The sequence below is a fragment of the Coptis chinensis genome, unplaced genomic scaffold, assembly GCF_015680905.1.
Source record: "Coptis chinensis isolate HL-2020 unplaced genomic scaffold, ASM1568090v1 utg2560_pilon_pilon, whole genome shotgun sequence".
Lineage (NCBI taxonomy): Eukaryota > Viridiplantae > Streptophyta > Magnoliopsida > Ranunculales > Ranunculaceae > Coptis > Coptis chinensis.
This window is the reverse complement of record NW_028238131.1, coordinates 268,956-291,988: the sequence shown is the minus strand read 5'-3', so window position 1 is coordinate 291,988 and position 23,033 is coordinate 268,956. Positions and strand designations below refer to the sequence as shown.

Below are 23,033 nucleotides of genomic sequence, written 5' to 3'. Positions count from 1 at the left end.
ATGAGATAAAAAACACCAAAATTGAAATCTTCTAATGAAATAAAAAAGATTTGATTGTTTGAAAGGGAAACTAACCTTGTTGATTACATTATTCTCTCTAAAATATAAATTCTCAACCTTATTTTTACAAAAATATAGTGTTTGAAATATATACGTACATATATACACACGGGTTCAAATTTTTCGGTTTTTTGTTATTCTAACTCAAGCCTAACCCAAAACCGAGTCGGGTTTTTATTTTGCAAAACCAAGCCCGGACCATAGATCTGATATGTTAGCCCCGGACCAACAAAAATCAGGGTTGGACTAACCCGACCAAAATTCAGTATGGGGTTACTTTTATTTATGGTTCCAGGACAAAAAATAAAAATTTATATTTTTGTATTTTTTTTCCCAATAATAATATTCTCCTCCTAACATAATAGAAATTGAAATTTTTTTGACTCAACCCAATTTTCATGTGAACAAACTCTTATTTCCAAAATTTATATTCCACTTCTATCGATCAATTATTTATCCTCTTATGACAAACACTTTATTATCTCGTGACAAACGTCTACTATATTCTCCATCTATAAAAAATAAAAAAAATATAAAACTTCAACTATAAACTTGTAATTTTTTTTGAGATCTAGTTGTTTTCATATTTGAGTTAGTTGATTTGTATGTTGTGATTTAGTAATTTAAGATGTAAGAAAACATCTTATTGGAATTCGGGCTGATTGGGTCGGGCCGAGCCCGGGACTAAGTCCTAGTTGGTCCTTAAACTTTTCGGGTTGAGTCGGGTTATGTTGGGTTGGTCAAACTTCTCGGGTTTTTTTTTTGAATTATGAGATAAAAAACACTAAAATTGAAATCTTCTAATGAAATAAAAAAAGATTTGATTGTTTGAATGAGAAGCTAACCTTGTTGATTACATTATTCTCTATAAAATATAAATTCTCAACTTTATTTTTACAAAAATATAATGTTTGAAATATATACGTACATATATGCACACTGGCTCAGGTTTTTCGGTTTTTTGTTATTCTAACCCAAGCCTAACCCAAAATCGAGTTGGGTTTTTATTTTACAAAACCAAGCCCAGACCATAGATCTGATATGTTAGTCCCAGATCAACAAAAATCGGGTTTTAATCCATCAGGCTTGGACTAACCCGACCGAAATTCCACCCTGGTTGTAGTATGGGGTTACTTTTATTTATGGTTCCAGGACAAAAAATAAAAAATTTATATTTTTGTCTTTTTTTTCCCCAATAATAATATTCTCCTCCTAACATAATAGAAATTGAATTTTTTTTTTACTCAACCCAATTTTCATGTGAACAAATTCTTATTTCCAAAATTTCTATTCCACTTCTATGGATCAATTATTTATCCTCTTATGACAAACACTTTATTATCTCGTGACAAACGTCTACTATCTTCTCCATCTATAAAAAATAAAAAAATAAAAAACTTCAACTATAAACTTTGTAATTTTTTTTGAGATCTAGTTGTTTCCATATTTGAGTTAGTTGATTTGTGTGTTGTGATTTAGTAATTTAAGATGTGAGAAAACATCTTATTCTCTCATGACAAACACTTTTCAATACTTTTTCACTTTTCAATTATAAGTTATTATTGATTGAAGAATAATTGAGCCAATTTCGACATTGGTTGGACAAACAATCGAACAACAGTTGAATTTAATTTTCAAATGTTTGAATCTTATGTTAATAAATCGTGTGATTTATCTGCTTGATTTCAATATTATTGTCATCCATAATATTTTTAAGTTGGAACTTGAGAGTAGCCGTCCGATACACATACAAACATCATTATACATGTGTATACCAACATACAAACATCATTATACATGTGTATAACACACATGCAAACACCATCCATCCAATGGCCTAAATGTAGGTAGACGTAACTAAGTCCAAATACTATGTTGAAACTTCAATGTGTATGAGATCTGGTGTCAAAATGCATCTCGAGAACTGTTAACGGTTCATATATATAATTCGTCTGCACAAATTCAAAACACACACACCCATTTAAACCGTTATCACTTAAAAACAAAGTCAATCTCTCTGCCACCAATGGCTTCTATAACGAATCCATTTATCTCTCTCCCAAAATCCAAACCACGGTTTTGTTCAGAAACTCAAATCCTCTCACACACACTCTCATCATCATCTCTACACTTTAAGAAATCGAACAAGTATTGTTATTCAGTGTCTATTGTTTCTAAAGCAGTGTCTGTCAAACCTCAAACTGAAATCGAAGGCCTCAACATTGCTGAAGATGTTAGTCAGGTAAATAGTTTACAACTATTACTACTCTCATTATTAAGTTAATTTATGATTGGAAATGTATATAGTATATGTTTTTTGTGAAGACTGTTTATATTGATTTGTAAAAATCAATTCTTTATGGTGTTTTTGATTGCTTGTGACAGCTTATAGGTAAAACACCAATGGTATACTTGAATAATATCGTAAATGGATCACTTGCAAATATTGCAGCTAAGCTTGAGATAATGGAGCCTTGTTGTAGTGTCAAAGACAGGTAGGTATAATTACAATTCACGTAACTACGTTTTGTTTATAGGTCGTAATCTTTATTAGTTTTATTCTGATTCTTTGTATTCAGAATAGGTTACAGTATGATTACTGATGCTGAGCAGAAGGGGCTTATAACACCTGGAAAGGTAATTCCTGTTTTTCATATTTTGGGTTACGGGATTATCTTGAAGGGTTTCATTCATTTAAATTATGTATCAATTCGACTTCTAAACTTTTGACAGTGACCTGTCTAAGTAAGTATTCATGAAATGCCCTCCTCCATTTTATAGACGGTACTCGTGGAACCAACAAGTGGAAACACAGGCATTGGTCTTGCATTTATTGCTGCTGCAAGAGGGTATAAACTCATCTTAACTATGCCTGCATCAATGAGTATGGAAAGAAGAGTCCTTTTCCGAGCATTTGGCGCAGAGTTAGTTCTCACCGACTCTGCAAAGGGCATGAAGGGAGCTGTTGGGAAGGCTGAAGAAATTTTGAATAGCACGCCTAACGCGTATATGCTTCAACAGTTTGATAACCCTGCAAATCCAAAAGTATGCTGCTAGAACAATCTATTTTTATTCTTTTTTTACTACTTTAAAAGCTATATTTAGATAATTTGTTGCAGTGTTGTGCGTATTTATCAACCAAATTTTTCTTTCTATTGCAATTTGGATGTCTTTGTACACCAGAAAGCGCGCGAATAGTTGAATTAGGGAGGCAGGACCATTCCTACCTATTGGTACAAAAAAGGGACAATTCCTACCGAAATAAGCAGTTAAAACTGCAATTGCAGCAAAATTGACCTGATCGCTATCGACAGAAGTTGGACTCTTGGAACTGTGCTATGATGTCATAGAAGGATCCTACCTGATCATCCTACACTTAATTGATTATAAAATTATGTAATCTAGCTGTTAGAACTGTAAGGATTGTGGTTTAGAGCTCATAGTCATGACTCAGGACTAGTTTCCGTAGTTTATGTTTATGTTTTTTTTAGTTGCATGGTGCAAAGAAGACATTGCTTAACATATTTTGTCCTTACTTGACTTAATCGTGACCGTGAGTTATTCTCGAGGTCATATTTATGATTTTTCCTTAATGTGCTTTTTCAGATACACTTTGAGACAACTGGTCCAGAGATCTGGGAAGATACAAGAGGCAAAGTGGATATATTTGTTGCTGGTATTGGTACTGGTGGGACTATTACTGGTGTTGGCCGGTTCCTAAAACAGAAAAATAGTAGAATAAAGGTATGCAATAAATTCAGTTGTGATTTGAACTCGTCCTACGCATATATCCTTCCTGTTGCTCATCGTTGTTGTACTAGCATCATGAAGGTGGTACAAAGAATCACCTCTATCATGCTCGTACGCATATGAGTACATCTGGGCGTCCTATCTGAATGTATTCTGAAGATTGTGTTTGCCTTTCTGATGTATGTTGACCTTTCCATTTTTTCTACCGATAATACGATGTTTCAGGTTGTTGGCGTGGAGCCATTAGAAAGCAATATACTTTCGGGAGGAGCTCCTGGTAAACACTGACTATACATTTGGATTGATTGCACTTAAAATAGTACTTGGACTTTAGATCTTTGTTCATGCTATCAGTTGTCTTATCCGTTCCATCTTATATATACAGGTCCTCACAAGATTCAAGGGATTGGAGCAGGTTTTGTGCCTAGGAACTTGGACCGTGAAGTGGTCGATGAAGTCATAGCGGTAAAATACACAGACCTTATATGTGTAATACCTTTCTTTTGACTTATAAAGTAATATGGTATTGCATCAGATAAGGAATATGTATCCCCTTGATCAAGTTGATTTTTATACATAACATGTCACTCTGGATATTCTACTTGCTTATCTTATAGTTTCTGACTGTCAGTCACTTTTAGGTATTCGAGTTCTGGCTGACTGGCAAGATCACTTTACTCTATGGAATGTTTGTTGAGTTAGTCCCACTCGAGTAGCATATAGCTTAATTAGCTGATTCAAATACAACTGAGTCACATGAAGTTGTATTAGTCAGTAACATGTGGATTCTACTAAATAGTAGCCAACACGACCAAATCTTCCTGACATGGGAAACCTTGGTCTTAGGCTGACAGCGTTCAATATTACATGTCATAAATTTTTCCCACCTTGGTTTTCTGCTAGCTAAGTAGTCAATGGTTTCTTCTCTAGTGGGATGGTTGTTTTGGCTGGGCAGATATTTGGTTTCAGCTAATAAATAACAGATAACAGACTTCTACTCTAGTTTTGTGTGTCACGTAGTGCATTTTCTGTTTCCCTTATTCTGTTAACTGTTGACCGTGGTATGCTCTCGTATGGCGTCCTAGCCACAATCTAGGATGTTAGAGTCTACCTATTTGATGTGTTGGAATTAGCTGACATCCAGTGTATAAGCTACAAGTGGTAGTCAGAGGGGGAGGAAATGTTGACAGTCAAATCTTGGGAATTGCCTTTCCAGTTACAGTTTATCCAATTTCATAACACATCGGTAGAGGAGATAACCTATTCGTTTCCCTTATCATCCTGCTAGGAGTAGAAGTATTAATGGTAATAACATCCGCAATAATATGGAAATCTTCATGGCTCCTGGTCAACTTCTTATTGCAAGTGTGGGATAAAAGTATCAAGAATTTTGTGTTTCGACTCGATTATTATATGTTCTCTTAACAATGGCTTCTGGTGTAATCTGCTCTCATTTTAAGTTTTGTTTACAATGTTACAGATTTCTAGTGATGAAGCTGTTGAGACTGCAAAACAATTGGCACTTCAAGAAGGCTTGTTGGTTAGTACCTATTACTCATTGATCCAGCTGACCTGGTCTGACAATAGGGATGGGGGAACCTGCATATGCTTTCTCATACTTATAGTTACAAAACAAACTAGTCGTCGGTTTTTGCACATTTATACCTGTGAATATAGTTGCAATACTTGACAAACCTCTCAACCGTTGCTCATCGAAATCACATTTGGGAGCTGATAGTTGGCAGGGCTGTTTCTTATTTTGAATGCCATTTTCCTCGACCCGTTTCAGAACACTAGGCCTATCAATTGTGGAGTTGAATGTAACAGGACGCTAAGTAGTGATCAATTATAAAAAAAGTCGTATCTTTAAGAGGACTGACTGATTATTTGTCCCTGCATTAAACACTATCTGAAGTCATAGTTCTATTAATCTAAGCTTGTTTGCCCCAAACTCCTTTCTTGTCTTCTAAACTTCCTTTGCCTGTCGTTCTCCATAATTTATTTCACCCTGTAGAGTTCTTCGCTAAATGAATTTTTGTAGCGTAGTTTTTTTTTCCTTCGTTTTTCCTCTTTGATATTTGTTGTTAAATAGAAATTAGGATGTCTAACTTGATATACAACCTTCGTGTGTTCCTTGCAGGTGGGTATATCTTCTGGGGCTGCTGCAGCTGCTGCTATCCAAGTTGGGAAAAGACCCGAGAATGCCGGAAAGCTTATTGCGGTATGGACCATCAATTCCTCCAGGAAGTGGGAAGGGAAGTAGGGGAAAAAGTAAAATAAAAATTAAAAATTAAAAAGTAAAAAAAGGACTAGGGTAGAAGCCAGTTCAAAACACCTGTATTGCAAGATTGCCTTTGAGACGGTAAATGAAACCGTACCGTGTACACTGAAGAACTGATGATTACTTATGTTTACTGTTTGGAACTTCTTGTTTTGAGTCCAGGCCTCACTCGATTTTTTTTTAAAATTTTTTCCAATCCTTTTCCATCAGTCGAGCACTCGGGTTCCAATACTGTTTTACCCCAAAAGGTACATGTATGGTCCCATGTGTTGTATGCTGATGCAGCAGACATGATGAAGTTTCTCAAGTTTTTTTTATTAAGTGGGATACCCACTTTGAAGAATCTTTCCTTTTCAGATTAAGTACCTAAACCATCAATTTTCATGTAAATCTTTGTTGATTCAACCTGCATTTACTTTGTATCATTGCAGGTTGTGTTCCCAAGTTTTGGTGAAAGATACCTGTCTTCTGTTCTATTCCAGTCAATCAGGAGGAATGCGAGAAAATGCAACCTGAGTAGTGAAATAAGTTTCCGTGATCTGTGAGATGCAACAGGTAGGCAATAAGGGCTAGAATGCCTTCGTTGTCAAGCTGAATGCGCTATTCACTTTGGTCCAATTGTGCTTTTCTACCCCGCAATAATCAGCCACCCTTAGTTCTTGTGGCCATCTACCTGAAATTTGGTTGGTTGGCACTGTGGCAATTTTTATATGATGACAAAGTATGTATGATGATAACATTCTCCTTTTTACTTAAAGCACGCACCTCAAATTGTTGTTTATGGTACAATAAACCGTTCATCATTGTACGTGCAGTTCTTGTAGCATTTTTTTTTTGCTTTCTCCACTTCTGCCAACTTTGGAATACAGTTTGTTAATACTGTCAGGGAGACTTGATCAAAAGTAACCAGATATTGTATCCGTTTTTTTATACCATTTGAAGAGAGATAAAACACGTTTTGTTCCTATACGTAGTTTAATCAGAACTATGCATCTTTAATGTGGTCGGCTGCGTTGGGTGCAAGGTTAGTATCTTCTGATATGCAATTGCAATATGGCCGAATTTAACCCCGGTATTGAATTGATTAACTACTTGTTCGACTTTAAGACAATAACATAAAACTTTAATTGACTAAACAAAATCAGGTTGTTTCTGCTATTGGTTATATATAAATCAAACAAGCAGCCCCCATCTATCATCATAAACTCATAGTGCATCGACAGAATAAGACTGGAATCAGTGCTAGAACGTAATGCAGACTCTTTTTTTCTTGCTTCTGGTGGATTGAAATTGAATGTTCGGACCTTTGATTGAGCGATTGGCTTTGTTGAGACTTTGAGTCTGAAGTCTGAACTCGACAGTAGAGTCAGTTAGCCAGTGAAGTGCACACCATGGTGTCATGGCGCAATAATAATAATGAGTTAAAAGAGGTAGACCATGTCTTCCAATCAAAGTCGCAACTGGCCGCCCAATTACCTCAAATAGCGCATGTGAAAGCACAGAAGTACTGAAGGTAATGAAACCGACCCATAAAAAAACAATCTACTAAATGATCATATCAGGACTAAGACTATTTCTCTCGATGAAATTGGCTTCTGCCTGTGTATTACACTTTTAATTTGCACTTTTTTAGTACATGACTCTCCATGCTTGAGTTTTTAAACGACTCTGGTCTCCACCTTTTCATTAAGAAAACCTGTTTCTAAGTCATGCAGCCATGTTAAGTCTAAGTCATAATGATTATAGTTTAATAGTTAGGCCTTACAATTCATATTGTATTGGATAAAGAAACTAGACCCAACAATGTGTGATCATAACGTAAAGCCATATTTTAAGTCAGTGATATTCAGACGGAGATTCTGACAGTCAATGGTGAAAGCCTATGTTTTCTCCCGATTTGTTTTATTTATTTTATGACTATGGTATAAATGAACCACATCTCTACCTTCTCTCACCATCTTCTAAGCCATCTCTTTCTAATGGAATCAACAAAACCATCTCAATCTTCATCTTCCTTCATCACCAGGTAATCACATGCATGCTTAATGTGACCTTTGCATAGCACAACTACAGATATATAGCATTCTTTCCTTCATCAGAACATATATTAATTACTAGTTAGATATATTAATTTGTGATGTATAACATAAGAGCTAAGAATTATGTAGATGGTGGTCCAAGGACACGATTGCTGTCGTCACTGGTGGAAACACTGGGATTGGATTTGCACTTGTTAAGCGGCTAGCAGAGGTAGGAGTAACTGTGGTCTTGACATGTAGAGATGAGTCAAAGGGGGAGAAAGCAGTTGAGTTGCTCAGCTTACAGGGATTGCATGTTAAGTTCTTTCGCCTTGATTTATTAGAGCATTCCTCTATCAAGGCCCTTGTGTCATGGCTGAGTGAAACATTTGGGGGGTTGGACATTCTTGTAAGTTCCTCCTGATCCTACAATAACATTGCATGCGTATTTGCACCATTTCCTGTTCTATATACACATCTTGTTCACACGAATCTCAGTTAATCGCGTGGGGTTGAGGAAATTAACTTGATATATTTGAAGACTTCTATACTCTATAACTCACTCACCAAAGGTTTTGTATTGGATAGAATATATACTTCAAATAAACAGACTCCAAGAATAATTGTTTTCTAAATTAGATTTTGCACAGTAATGTTTTACATTATCCTAAACACAACGTAAATGGTAAGTTGTAGCAGGTGATGATGCCTGGTGAAGCGTATTCAAATCTAATGTGAAGAGGATCTCAGATGATGGTTATAGTTTATAATATATGGATGAGATATGAAGTTGAATGAGTTCAACTTTTAAGGTATTGTAGACAATATAGGCAAAACTCTGCGTAAATCATAGAGAAATGAGTCTGGAAGTCAAATCATATTGAGAGGCAGATCCTTTGGCTATTGCCATGAAAGTGACGTTGAGCTAGATACCATGAACACGCTTATTTCATTACTTTTCAATAAGAAAGATGTAGATATATGCAATCATAGATATATAACTAGGCGTTGAAAAATATCCTATAGATTATGGTCACTGGTATTATTGTAGTTTTTACTTTTTAGCATGTATAGATTTGTCCCTCTTCGTTCAATCAGATCAGTAGCAGAGACTTCGATCAAGCCAGTAACATTCTCATCATCGAAATTAGTTCACTAATTCAGTCTTAAGGGAATTACTAATTAGATAAATAGTTCAAAACGCATATTTTTCAGCCATCTATGAATTTTTACATAGAGCAAGCTGGTCATTTGCCAGTAGCAATAGCTTCCAATTGTCTCTATATGTCAAGTGGATATGTTCAGTTATTCATAATAATCTGTAGGTCAGTCTTTTACGCACCCCAAGACACACTTGTGTACGTATGCTCATGCTCACATAGTACGTCATATTAATGTGACCTTCAATAATGTCTGCATATCAGCATATGTGGTTGATATAAGTTCCTAGGAAACTAATCTTAGAAATTCCAGTCAACCAGATATACGATATAAGGTGTATAATAATTGTGGAAATAGTGGGACTAGTAGTGGGTTTTGTATTGATGATACATACCCTCTGAATAATGGCTCAAACAATTGTATTCTTGTTTAAATTTTTAGGTGAATAATGCTGCAGTATCGCTCAAAGAAATTGGTGAGAACTCAGTTGAACACGCTGAAACAGTGATCAATACCAACTACTACGGACCCAAGCTGCTAACAGAAGCTCTTTTGCCCTTATTTCGCTTATCCGCTAATAAAAGCCGAATATTGAACATTAGTTCAAGACTGGGGCTATTAAACGTGAGTGTATATGTGCCATTTGGTCAAATTTAAAAAAATAAAAATAAAAAATCAGTTTAATGTAACATTTATGATATTTTTCTTTAATGTAACGTTTCTGATATTTTTCCTCATAAACAATTGATGGTTGCTTGAATGTATGAAGAAGGTGAGCAATCTTGGTGTCAGGAAAATATTAGAAGACGAAGAAAATCTATCCGAAGAGTGCATCAGTTACGTTGTGAGGCGGTTTCTTGAGGATGTAAAGAATGGAGTTTGGGACAAAAATGGATGGCCAGAGGTATGGACTGATTATGCAGTGTCTAAACTTGCACTTAATGCTTACTCCAAGATTGTAGCAAAGCGTTGCGATGGGAATGGTTTAAGTGTGAATTGCTATTGTCCTGGATTCACTAGGACCTCCATGACTCGTGGCCAAGGGAAGCACACTCCTGATTATGTTGCTGATGTTGCAGCCAGACTTGTGTTGCTTCCACCTCATGAGCTCCCTACTGGAAAATTCTATGTTAGCTCTAACATTTCCTTTTCAAAACTCTAGAAAGAATGTCGTATTATGTATTGTCTTATTAGGACTTAAAATTTGAGGTGGCTGTAGCTTGGTGCAAAGAAAGTAAAGGAAAATCTGAATGGAGCCTTGGCTCAAATTGCGCCTATATTAATCACTTGCGAGCTTTCTTTTCCAAACCACTAATCATCTAAGTATCTAACCCACACTATAATTCTATAATTTCTTTCAGTAGAATGTTTTTTACTTTACTTGATAGGTGTAACATTTCCCGGTTCTTGTGCGTCATATACTGAATAATGGTGAGACCAGGTTCAAGTGTACAACTACTTCTTAATCCTTAAACAGTTTCAGACAAAGTATCTACTTTTTATTAATTTTCCTTTTAAAGTCATTCATTCATTTTCGTTACATAGGTTAGCACTATGCAGAGACCAAATAGCTATGCCAATGCCAGTAGAACGATAAAAGAATACCAACTTTGCTGAATGAAATCTGACTTATAAATTAGAAGTTATGGTAGTTTAGATATTCCAATACAATAATTCTCATAATCTCTTTTGCAAATGCCCATTTTTACTATCTTAACAGACTTCACTACTTGGTTTTTAGGGTCTTCCGCAAATAACGCAATCCTTCAAATCACAACAACTAATCCTTTTTATTTTTTCTTCTGTGCATTTTGAAATTATCTATATTGCTGACAATGCCGGTACTGAGTTTCTGGTGTCCCAAAGCCAACGATTAAAATGTGGTTATATGTGTGTATTCACATGTCAAAAACAAAAATTGACGTATTTGTTGTTTCTTCTCATTATTTGTTTTTTGTTTTATGTAACAAATAAGATTCTATACATATTTTGATGTGGTAAGTAAAAAGTAGATTTAATATTTTCATTAGCCATAATTTCAATTAAGTTTATAATATTATTGTTCTTAATAGTAAGTACATATTTCAAGGGTGTTAAACTGTTTGGTGGACTCTAGTGGTGGACCCGTACTTTGCCAAAATAATTGGGCCCAAAGCTCTTGTTTATGTGGCTTTGCCTCGTGGGCGGCATTGACTGCAGAATGGGATAGCAACATTTGGATGTACCCAATCTTACCATGCAAATTAAAGCTAAGCCATGTCCTTCCCTATTGCATATTTTGGGTATGTGCATCTCTTAAGTTGGCTCATATAATATTCGAAAAACGATTAAAAATGGTATCGAACTTTATAAGTTTTGACAATATGAGGACTATTTTTTTTTTTTTTTATTAAATTGGAGACCAAACTTTTTAATTTTTTCTGATGTGGGGACTAGTTCTTATATAGTTTAAATTTCTCACATGTTTCATAATTCACAAGTTACATACATTATTATTACACTTTCTTATCAAAGATATCTACGCTACAACCTCATGGCCATAGAAATTATTTGTGTGAAACAAACGTGTATAAATTTAGATATCATGTTACACATGTCCCCATATTGCAAAAATTAAAAAGTTCGGTCCCAATTTGACCGAAAAAAAAAATTAGTTTCTATATTGTCAAAACTTGTAAAATTGGATCGATTTTCGTATAATATTTGATATTGATTCCCGGTTAATAGTCTTATAATTGAATTTTATATGTTGGCGCTTAAGCTTTAATTAAAGAAACTTTATACTTGCGTTACAGGGGTGTGCAATTTGACGTGACAGACCGTCAGTGGATCAGAAGTAAGCCAAAAGAAAGAGGAACCAAACCTTTTAATTTTGTGCCAACAGTGCCATCCTACACCCTACTCAATGAATCACCAATCATTCCTCTTTAGGTAATGTTATTACTTATTAGAATATTTCTTCATTTTTATGCACATCCAAATCAAATTGCTGTCTCAAAATTGGCATGCATCAATCCCCTGTTTATTTATGTGTATTGTTACTCAGTATTCTTATACTGTTTCACTTTAATTGTAGTGCATATATATTACTCATTATAGTTTTTTTAAAATTCAGATCTCAATGTATGGTGTGTTGGAGGGCTAAGCATAACTCAATCGCTCTATTGAAAGAGAATGTAAGGTTTAGACTTTATGTAGTTAGATTATTGGTTTTATGGCTCGTGACACTCTCACCATTTTGGAGACATTGACAACTTTGCTCATTTCAATTCACCAATCGATGAACCAAAAAAACTAGATTTTAACTTAAAAGTGTAGTATTAGATTAAGTTAAGAGAACTTCCTAGCATAGACATTTGATTGTAATGTATATAGGCTAGGTAAAAAGTGCAGTAGGCCATCATTCTCTTATTTGGAATCTCATAGATGACCAAAGTTGGGGACACCAAACCTCTCACTGAAAATGATGTTGCCGCTTGCCAAGATGGACCATTCCATCACAAAACCTAGATTTCCGGCAACAATTGTAACCGATGCACACAGAAAGGGTTGCATATCTACTTGCTATCATCAATTATTGATATATCAGAACAAATCATTTATTCCAAATTTACAATCCCACAACGTAAAAGTTTTACTGATTTTGCTAGTCGGCATCTGCAACTTAAGATCCCCTGAAATTGTCTAATAATCGTAAGTGAACAACCATTTGATATTTGTGTGATAGCCTAATGCCTCTACTTCTGCACGGGGTGTAGAAATTATTGCCCTCTATTTTGTGATCTACCACAACATAGAAGGACAAAAATACTCAGAGTCGTCTAAAGATAGTAACTGTAACACAAAGGAAACAATAAGCTTAAACAGCCAAGAAGATACATTGCACATTCAAGAGCGAAATGTAACAAATCACAATAAGTAAATTCTACAGTTTGCTATTCAGAATGTAGAGCAGACTGTAGACCAACCAAGGGAGTAGATAATAAAGGATTTAAGTGGTGGCGGGCTCACAACTCACAAGTTCAAGAGGGAAATAATGAAGCACTCTGCAAACTAGAGCGCCTGCCGAGTTAGCAGGGACATTGTGGTCACAAATGATAGATTGCCACTTGTTTAAACCATTAATCAGTCAGCCACTGAGGCAGATGATCTTAATAAGTAACACCTACAACAAATATTTCACGATTTCCATGCTGCAATAAATTTTTGAAAGAACAGCAAGATAACTTCTCATTAGATTCAAGTTTTAACAGATCATGGAATTGCTGGTAGTCCACCACCAGAAGAGGTGGTTACTGAACTGCCACTATCACTTATAGAAAATAAAACTACTCAAAACAGAACGAGCAAAAGACAATCTTTGAACACCACAGTATTAAGCTAAAGATAAAAAAAATCCGGAGGAAAGTAAAATCATGCTTAGTATATGAACATTACAAAATATCCAATGTTCATAGAGAGGGTGGAGAATTCCCCGTTTCACTATTAGTTAATAAAGAATTCGGGCGACACTTGAACACACCTCTGAAAAAAAAGCATTTGGACGTCACTATCTAGTTCTAATAAAGTCACAATTTGAAAATTTTAACACTTAAAATGATAAAGTCTCAATTTAAATTAAAGAGGGACGTCATTTTAAGTGTTGTCCGAGTTTAAAATCAAACTTTTTTTACACTCGTCCGTTGAAACAATAGAGATTGGATATTTATGGACTATATAATAATTTACAATTGGAATTATAAAATCCTAATGGCACCAAGGTAGAGCTATGTAGAGGTGTAATTTTACACCCATTGGAGATGCCAGTGAAATTACAAAATTTGGAGATGAAATGTTACAATGAATAAAAGCTCAGGTACGATGTACTGAAGTAACAAATTAATGCTGGTGAAATGATGAGGTGTCAAAACAAAATATTGCAAAAGGGAAGTGCCGGGTTTCTCTGTGTTTTGCAACAATGAAAGTAAGTCCTAATCCTCAAATTATGATAATTTAATTATTACTATAATAATTAATGTCTTTGTTTGATAGATAGCAGTAGAAGGATGTATGCACGGTGATTTAGACAATGTTTACGCAACACTTTTACACTTGGAGAAAGTTGACAACACTAAAATTGATCTTCTCATCTGTTGCGGAGACTTTCAGGTTTTTTTGTGCTACACGAATCTCGAGGATTGATTCATTGGCTAATAATAAATTGTATTCTATAGGCTGTTAGGAATGAAGGTGATTTGGAGAGCTTGAATGTCGAAGCCCAAGTATCGGAGTATGAGTTCTTTTTGGAAATACTATTCTGGTCAACAAGTTGTGCCTTTCCCCACTATTTTTATCAGTGGGAATCATGAAGCTTCTAATTACTTGTGGGAATTGTGAGTTATATAATCCAGTTCACACTTGTTTCTGATGCCTCATTGCCATGTTAACCATCTTTTGCCTGTTGGTTGGGATTGATAGGTACTATGGTGGCTGGGCACTTGGGTTTTGCTGGAGTTGTAAAGTTTGGAAGCGTACGTATTGGTGGTCTCTCTGGAATCTACAATGCACGTCATTACCATCAGGGTAATATATCTTTTTAGTCCCTAATTCATAGTTTACTTGACTCTAATAAATGCTGCTCCTTTAGTTTTTTGAATTGAACTAACCTGCTGAGAGGATATAGAGAACAAATATATATTGTGATGTGGAATGTGAGCCCACTCGAGAGCAAGTAACCATAATAAATGCCTCCGAATTCCTTGAAAAGGGATCTTTTCCCTCCACATATGCCCTATGGGATGCCCAACGGACCATCTTGATGGATGTTGGCCTCTAGACAAAATATGCTAGTCAGTGACCACAAACTTCATATCTTGCTGCATGACATAACATTTTTCATAGTTTTGTTGTTGGCTTTACACATAGTTCCACAACTATTTCCACAATTATACCTTTCCAAGTGATCATAGATTTCCATTCATTCACATTGTACTCCTTTTCAGTTAAAATAAAAGTGAATAGCATACACACCCCAAAGATGCTGAAAGTATGTCTTAACAGATCATCCTGCATATTCTCATTTAAACTGTTAATCTGATTGACTGTAGTTCTTATGTGTGATTTGAAATTAACGAGGATATCAAAGCATATTTGGTTTTTCTTGAACAGGACACTATGAGAGGCCTCCTTACAACGAGAATGATATTCGGTCTGTGTACCATGTTCGCGAGTATGACGTCTATAAGCTTATGCAACTTCAGGAACCAATTGATATCTTCCTTTCACATGATTGGCCCATTGGTATCACTGACTATGGAAATTGGAGGGAGCTTGTTCGTTTCAAACCCTATTTTGAGAAGGAGGTAACTGCACTTGTATTCAGATCACTCTCAGGCTTGTACATTGTCAATCATGTAAAATTATTAAAAAAAAGAAGATAAGAAAAAGAAGAAGGATTTCAAATCATTGTTTGTTTTCACATATAACGTTTATAGTTACTGTAGATATTCAAGTTGAGGTTCTACTTCTGCTTCCTGCTCATCCTATCCTATATTCTAATTTACTTGGTTCGGATTCAGGAAAAAACTCTTGAAAGTAAGGCTGCAGCAGATCTGCTATACAAATTAAAACCACCTTACTGGTTCTCTGCTCATCTTCACTGCAAATTTGCAGCTACTGTTCAACATGGAGAGGGTGGTCCAGTCACGAAATTTCTTGCACTTGACAAATGCCTTCCTAGGCGCAGATTTTTGCAGGTATCCTTACTTTTTGGTAGTTAGCAACAACACTGTTTGCTGTCTAGTTGTTAATGGTGCATAACAACCTCTGAAGGTTCTAGAAGAATCCAAGTCAGCAAGTCAGCTTGAGTCAACATTAGTTGATTAGAAGTTTGTTAAAAGTTGTTAGAAGTTTGTTAGTAGTGTGTAACTAATTGTTCCACGTAGGCAGAGTTTGTTGTATAAATACAAGTGTAACAAAGAACACTGTTTCATTCAATAAATTTCAGATTCATTTCAATCATTCTTCATGGTATCGGAGCTAAATGCTCAAAAGAGATTGATCCTCAAATCTGATTTTTTTTTCTTCTTCTTCAATCTTCTTCAAATCATTCCGTTGTTTCATTAGTTTTCATTGGTGTAAACCATCAAAACCTAACAATCAATTGAGTGGTGTTCTATAATCTTCAACAAGTTGTGTTCTTCAAGATTCAACAATGACGAGAAGCAATCAGATTCAACTACCTTCGATTCAAAACAACAATCAGCATAATCATGCTGCAACTAGTAATCATGCTACAACTAGTAATCAAACTAGTCATACTCCAACCAGCAATCAGTTCAATGTTTTTCCAACAATGGCGGCATATGATTCTTCGTCTGTTCAACATCAAAATCCAGCTGTAAGCTCGTTTCATAATCTTTCCTTTCAAAATATATGTAATCTAGTTCCAATAAAATTAGATAGAGAAAATTACATATTGTGGAAATCAGTGTTCAAGCCTATTCTTCGCAACTTCAATCTTTTAGATTTAGTTAGTGGAAGAGAGTTATGTCCAGATCAATTTTTAATTGATGCTAGAGGTGTTGTCACAAATCATGTTAATCCGGCATATCTTGATTGGTTAAGAAGAGACCAAACACTACTCATCTGGTTAAATGCGACGTTGTCTATTGAGGTGTTACCATATGTAGTTGGAATCTCTTCTTCACATGAGCTATGGTCTACTTTAGAAAGACGCTTTGCTACAATATCTACTGCACATGTAATGCAATTGAAAGCAAGACTTCAAGTACTGAAAAAAGGGAATTTGAGCATTGCTGCGTATCTTCAAAATCTCAAACAAGCAGCTGATGCACTAGCTGCTGCTGGATCACCTGTAACAGATGAAGATTTAGTTTTTCATATGTTAAGAGGTTTAACTAGTGAATACAAACCATTTGTTACTTCAATTCGAGTTAGACAACAACAAGTTACTTCTGATGAGTTACATGGTCTGTTATTAAGTGAGGAATTATCAGTTGAAGAAGCTCACAATGCACAAGTAGCTGATGTCCAGTCCCATGCTTTTTCAAGCACAAGAGATTATCAAGGTCATTTTCCATCTAATAGAGGTTCATTTAGAGGCAATAGTCAGGGAAATAGAGGCTATTACAGAGGTCAGTCAAGCTTTAATCATCCTTCAAATTATGGAATACAGAACAGCTTCAGTACAAGAGGAAACTATGGCTATTCTAGAGGAAACTATATGCCGGGAAGGTCTGGAAACTTTAGAGGCAATAGTAATATGCATGGAGCCTCTCTGAATCAAGGACAAAGACCAGTGTGTCAGGTGTGTGGGAAAACAGGGCATTTAGCCATTGATTGCCATCATAGAATGAGCCATGCTTATGCAGGAAAAATTCCACCGGCAAAGTTAGCTATGTTAGCTAACATTCATGATTCTGTAAATGCTTGTGAAGATTCTAGTTTCAGCTACAGTTCAAACAATGGGAGTTTTGATCAAAGTAACTTCAGTGCAGATTCAAATATGGCTAACTTTGATCAATATAATTGTGGTTATGATCAGTTTGTTGGTACTTATGATCAGAGTAATCCTGATGTCTTTGAATATGATCACAATTCTTCTGCTGGTCCTTATGAATCCTCAAGTTATCAGAATTCAGGATTCCCTGCTAACTATGCATCTTCAAGTAATCAGAATTCAGGATTCCCTGCTAACTATGCATCTTCCAACAATCAGAATTCAGGATTTCCTACGGCTTATTATGCATCCTCAAGCTCTCAACCGTCAGCACAGTATTCAACAAATCTCAGCAATAATCATAATCCAGTTGCAAATTTTGTATCTCAAAATCAATCTACTCCAAGCTGGTATGCTGATACTGGTGCTTCACACCATATCACACCTGATCTGAGCAATATTGGCTCTCATTCATCCTATAAAGGCAAAGACAAAGTTCTCGTGGGAAATGGTCAAGGTTTGGCAATTCTAAACACTGGATCATCTTTACTCTATCCTAAAAATGCCTCATCATGCTTTAATATGAACAATATCTTACATGTTCCACAAATGACACATAATCTCTTATCTGTGCATAAATTTGTCACTGATAATCATTGCTCACTCACATTTCACTCTTGTGGATTTATTGTCAAGGACAATGCAACCCAGAAGATTCTTTTTCAAGGGAAATGTGAGAAAGGACTTTATCCATTCACATTCAGTCAAAACTTCAAACAATCACCTTCAGCCCTATTCAGCAACAAAGCCTCCTTTTCTACATGGCATCAACGACTGGGTCATCCTTCTACTTCCACTTTACATCATGTTCTGCATAAAAATAAGTTGGTTGTACAACATAGTTCTAAGTCTACTGCTTTTTGTAATGACTGTCAATTAGCAAAAAGTCATAGACTCCCTTTTTCTTCTTCAGTGTCAAAAAGTTGTACTTCTCTTCAACTTGTTCATATTGACTTGTGGGGACCTTCTTCAGTGTGTTCAATAAATGGATGTCGATACTTTGTTACTATTGTAGATGATTTTACCAGATATTGTTGGATTTTTCCTATTACTCTCAAATCTGATTTCTACACAACATTTGTTCAATTCAAAATCTATATTGAAAACAGTCTTGAGTGTAACATCAAAAATATAAGAACTGACTGTGGAGGGGAATTTACTAGCTCAAAATTTCAGTCATTTCTATCTCTTTCTGGTATTAGTCATCAATTTAGTTGCGCTCATACTCCAGAACAGAATGGCATTGTTGAGCGAAAGCACAGACATTTATTAGAAATGACTAGAACACTTCTCTCTCAATCTGAAATTCCTACTCAATATTGGCTGGAAGTGGTTCATACTGCAGCATTTCTCATAAACCGACTACCATCATCTTCAATTCATAACTCTTGTCCCTATGAAAAAATGTTCAAACAGTCTCCAAATTATTCTTTCTTAAAAGTTTATGGTTGCAGCTGCTTTCCTTGGCTAAGACCATACTCTGAAGGTAAACTAGATATGAGAAGCAAACACTGTGTCTTCATAGGTTACAGCCTCAATCACAAGGGTTATAAATGCTTGGATCCTCAAACTGGAAAGATTTATTTGTCTAGACATGTCATTTTTAATGAGTCTGAGTTTCCTTACAAATCTAATATGTCTTTTATAGCATCCTCTAACATGTTTACTCCTTTTGTTAAATTTCCTCTTACTCATACTCATAGTTCTGACTCAATGCAAACTTCTGATTTCATTCAAAAGAATATTCTTGCATCTTCTACCTCTAATTCATCACTTCCAGTTTCATCTTCTAATGACTCTATCCTGTCAGTATCCAACTCTCACCATATGACTACAAGAGCCAAAAATGGTATTACAAAACCTAAAGCTTGCACTGCAACTAAACATCCACTGCCTATTGCTCTTACCACATCCTTACAAAATTTGCCCAAAACTCCAACAACCTATACTCAAGCAGTAAAGGATTCTAACTGGAGATCAGCCATGGCTGCGGAGTATAATGCTTTAATTCAAAATCATACATGGATATTAGTTCCTCCTGATGCAAGTCAAAATCTTGTTAAAAACAAATGGGTTTTTAGGATCAAGCAAAAGGCTAATGGAAGTCTTGATAAATTCAAAGCTAGGCTTGTGGCAAAGGGTTTCAATCAACAATTTGGAGTTGATTTCACTGATACATTTAGTCCTGTAGCAAAGCCTTCTACTATAAGGATGATATTGGCAGTAGCAGTGCAAAATGATTGGGATATTAAGCAATTAGATGTTTCTAATGCATTTCTACATGGCCATTTAAAGGAGGATGTTTACATGGTACAGCCACAAGGTTTTGTCGATCTAGAGAAACCTCATTATGTGTGTAAGTTGCAGAGATCTCTTTATGGTTTAAGACAGGCACCTCGAGCCTGGTATGAAGAACTAGTAAAAGCTTTACTATCTCTTGGCTTTAATCTTTCAAAGGCAGATCCTTCTCTCTTTGTCAGAATAATGCATCATACAACTACTTATGTTCTTATATATGTTGATGATATTCTGGTCACTGGTGATTCTTCAAGGTACTATACTTCTCTTATCCAACAGCTAAGTTCTAAATTTGCAATGAAAGATCTTGGTTCCATTCATTTCTTCTTAGGTATGGAAGTTCAGAGAAGCAAGAAAGGGCTATTTCTCTCTCAAACAAAGTATACCTATGATTTACTAGATAAAACAAAGATGTTGGATGCTAAACCCTGCTCTACTCCATGTTCTACATCAGTAAAACTTGAACCTAATTCTGGTGATGTTTTAACTGATCCTCAAGAATACAGATCAGTGGTTGGTGCTCTTCAATACTTAACTTGGTCTAGACCAGATATATCATTCTCAGTCAATCAGTTAGGACAGTTTATGCATGCTCCTACTTCCATTCACATGACTGCTGCAAAGAGGGTTCTTAGATATCTAAAAGGTACACTTACAAAAGGTATCTATTTCAATAAAGGATCTGCTGTCATTACTGCTTATTCAGATGCCGATTGGGCTGGATGTCCATCAGACAGGAGATCCACTACAGGGTTTTGTATTTACTATGGCAACAATTTGATCTCTTGGTGTGCTAAGAAGCAACCAACAGTTGCAAGATCGAGTACTGAATCTGAATATCGAAGTCTTGCCTACACTGCAGCAGAACTCTACTGGTTATGTATTCTACTCAAGGATTTACAAATTCCACTGACACAACAACCACTGTTATGGTGTGACAATATCAGTGCTATTTCACTTTCCAATAATCCAGTTTTTCATGCTCGCACAAAACATTTGGAGGTGGATTATCATTATGTCAGAGAATTGGTCAACAGTAAACTGCTTCATATTCAATATGTGTGCACTGCTGATCAAATAGCTGATGTGTTTACCAAAGGACTTGCCACTCAACGATTTCAAGATTTAATATTCAAGCTCAAAGTGAGAGATTCTCCCTTTAGCTTGAGGGAGGGTAATGGTGCATAACAACCTCTGAAGGTTCTAGAAGAATCCAAGTCAGCAAGTCAGCTTGAGTCAACATTAGTTGATTAGAAGTTTGTTAAAAGTTGTTAGAAGTTTGTTAGTAGTGTGTAACTAATTGTTCCACGTAGGCAGAGTTTGTTGTATAAATACAAGTGTAACAAAGAACACTGTTTCATTCAATAAATTTCAGATTCATTTCAATCATTCTTCAGGAAGTACTTTCTGTTAAATTTGTTGCCACTTGTTTGCTGTCTAGATTGTTGAAATTGAATCAGAACCAGGACCTTATGAGATCCATTATGATGAAGAGTGGCTGGCGATAACGCGGAAACTGAATTCTATTTTGCCTGTAACCAGAAGACCAGCATATTTTGGGTATGTGCTTCCGTTAAGCTGTCTCATATGACCGGGGGCAAGTTCTCAATAGTCTATCTGACCATGCCACAATTAGCTTAGATATCAAGGCAGAAGGTTTGTCACAAAGAAAATAAATCAAACATCATCTGCCAGTTTCCTGTTGCCATGTCTTCACTCGTGCTGGAGCAGTACACATCTGTTTTATCACTTTATGCATCAGATATCTTTTTAGGAAGTTTGTGCATTATTTTTGTATACGTGATTTTGAAGCACGTTGCAAGAACATACTGAAGTTGAATATTAACTCTGTCCCTCTAAATTTATTGATAAGCATGAAAATGTATCTTTGAAGGAGTGAAATTTTGAGTATGGAAAGGTATCACGGGCCTTCAAAGAAACTCATAGGCATCAAAATTCTGCAACTTATGAAAATCTTGGACATGCACATGTGGGCCATTATCCATGCCCAACATGCAAAACTGTGTTAGTTGAGTGATGGTGGTTTTATTGAGAATTGGGGATGTGGTGGTGAATGATATTTTAATAATCACATTCTGTTTTTTCAAATGAAACTTTTCATAGGCTTTATCTTTCTATTATGTTATATTGATTGTTTCTCCTATAAAGTGGTAACAGAGACGTGTGAAGAGGCGCCTGACGACGATGTTAATGGTGTTACCACTGATGATGTGGATGAAATTGAACTTGGAGATGCTGACGATTCCAATGAAGATGACAAGTAGTTTAGTATAATTTGGTAATGTTTTTGCCACGATTTCATGCTCTTTGCAGCTATTGTTATTTTCACTTTGTATGGTAGAAAAACTGACACTTACCTTGTGACTCATGGTTGTGGTGCAGAAAAGGACGTAGCTATCCCAACAAAATTTTGTTAGACTGGATTGAGACTCATGGGTTGCTTGTGTGCCAGTGATCGTTTTATCCCAAATTGAGAATAAAGATATGTAGATCATATGTTGAAGGATCTAATTTTGTTTTTGTGTGTGTGTGAAAAAGCCTAACAGGAGATCTGATCATCTCATATCTTCAGTCATTTCATCAAACTATTGTATCGTCCACAGGTATCTAAGCATCAACCATGCAATTATCTTAGGTTGAGTTAACTATTTGGTCGGTTGTCTATCAGCAGTCCTCACGTTTTCAGATTTATCTTTCCTCAAATCACAAAACAAATTGTGGACTGTTGTCTTCGCAAATGTTTTGTCCATGGCATATTTAGATACATCTTTCTTCAAATCACCTTCTGGCGCGTGCATCTCTAATTAAGTGTGCAACATAAGAAGTGAGTAACCGGGGTGGTGGTGGGATTGAATCCGGATATTTACAATGCAAATTCATATGAGAGTTGAGACTCTGAGATTATGGTAAGGCCATTCGGTCCATCCTACTTGAATTATCAATG

At 35.7% G+C, this 23,033-nt stretch overlaps 3 protein-coding genes across 4 annotated transcripts; all 3 read left to right on the top strand.

Moving 5' to 3' along the window:
* The first annotated feature begins 1,929 nt into the window (after positions 1 to 1,929).
* LOC147473442 (cysteine synthase-like) lies at positions 1,930 to 6,899 on the top strand. The gene is made up of 10 exons (XM_086587453.1): positions 1,930 to 2,302; positions 2,446 to 2,555; positions 2,640 to 2,697; positions 2,842 to 3,105; positions 3,667 to 3,804; positions 4,036 to 4,087; positions 4,196 to 4,275; positions 5,291 to 5,350; positions 5,951 to 6,031; positions 6,523 to 6,899. The coding sequence occupies exons 1-10, from the start codon at positions 2,087 to 2,089 to the stop codon at positions 6,634 to 6,636; spliced, it is 1,173 nt and encodes a 390-aa protein (XP_086443579.1). The 5' UTR covers positions 1,930 to 2,086; the 3' UTR covers positions 6,637 to 6,899.
* A 976-nt stretch (positions 6,900 to 7,875) lies between these two features.
* Positions 7,876 to 10,556, top strand: LOC147473441 (NAD(P)-binding Rossmann-fold superfamily protein). 2 transcript variants are annotated; one of them, XM_086587460.1, is made up of 4 exons: positions 7,876 to 8,117; positions 8,260 to 8,518; positions 9,712 to 9,894; positions 10,040 to 10,556. In XM_086587460.1, the coding sequence occupies exons 1-4, from the start codon at positions 8,020 to 8,022 to the stop codon at positions 10,430 to 10,432; spliced, it is 933 nt and encodes a 310-aa protein (XP_086443586.1). In that variant the 5' UTR covers positions 7,876 to 8,019; the 3' UTR covers positions 10,433 to 10,556. The 2 variants fall into 2 exon arrangements, with proteins under 2 accessions (XP_086443586.1, XP_086443587.1); XM_086587461.1 differs by lacking the exon at positions 9,712 to 9,894 and having other exon boundaries at positions 7,878 to 8,117.
* A 3,551-nt stretch (positions 10,557 to 14,107) lies between these two features.
* Positions 14,108 to 22,389, top strand: LOC147473440 (lariat debranching enzyme-like). The gene is given in 10 exon segments (XM_086587459.1): positions 14,108 to 14,233; positions 14,302 to 14,418; positions 14,484 to 14,528; positions 14,530 to 14,642; positions 14,728 to 14,745; positions 14,747 to 14,832; positions 15,418 to 15,611; positions 15,828 to 16,004; positions 21,510 to 21,628; positions 22,238 to 22,389. Coding segments are annotated over 10 exon segments (894 nt in total). The 5' UTR covers positions 14,108 to 14,227; the 3' UTR covers positions 22,257 to 22,389.
* The last annotated feature ends 644 nt before the right edge of the window (positions 22,390 to 23,033 follow it).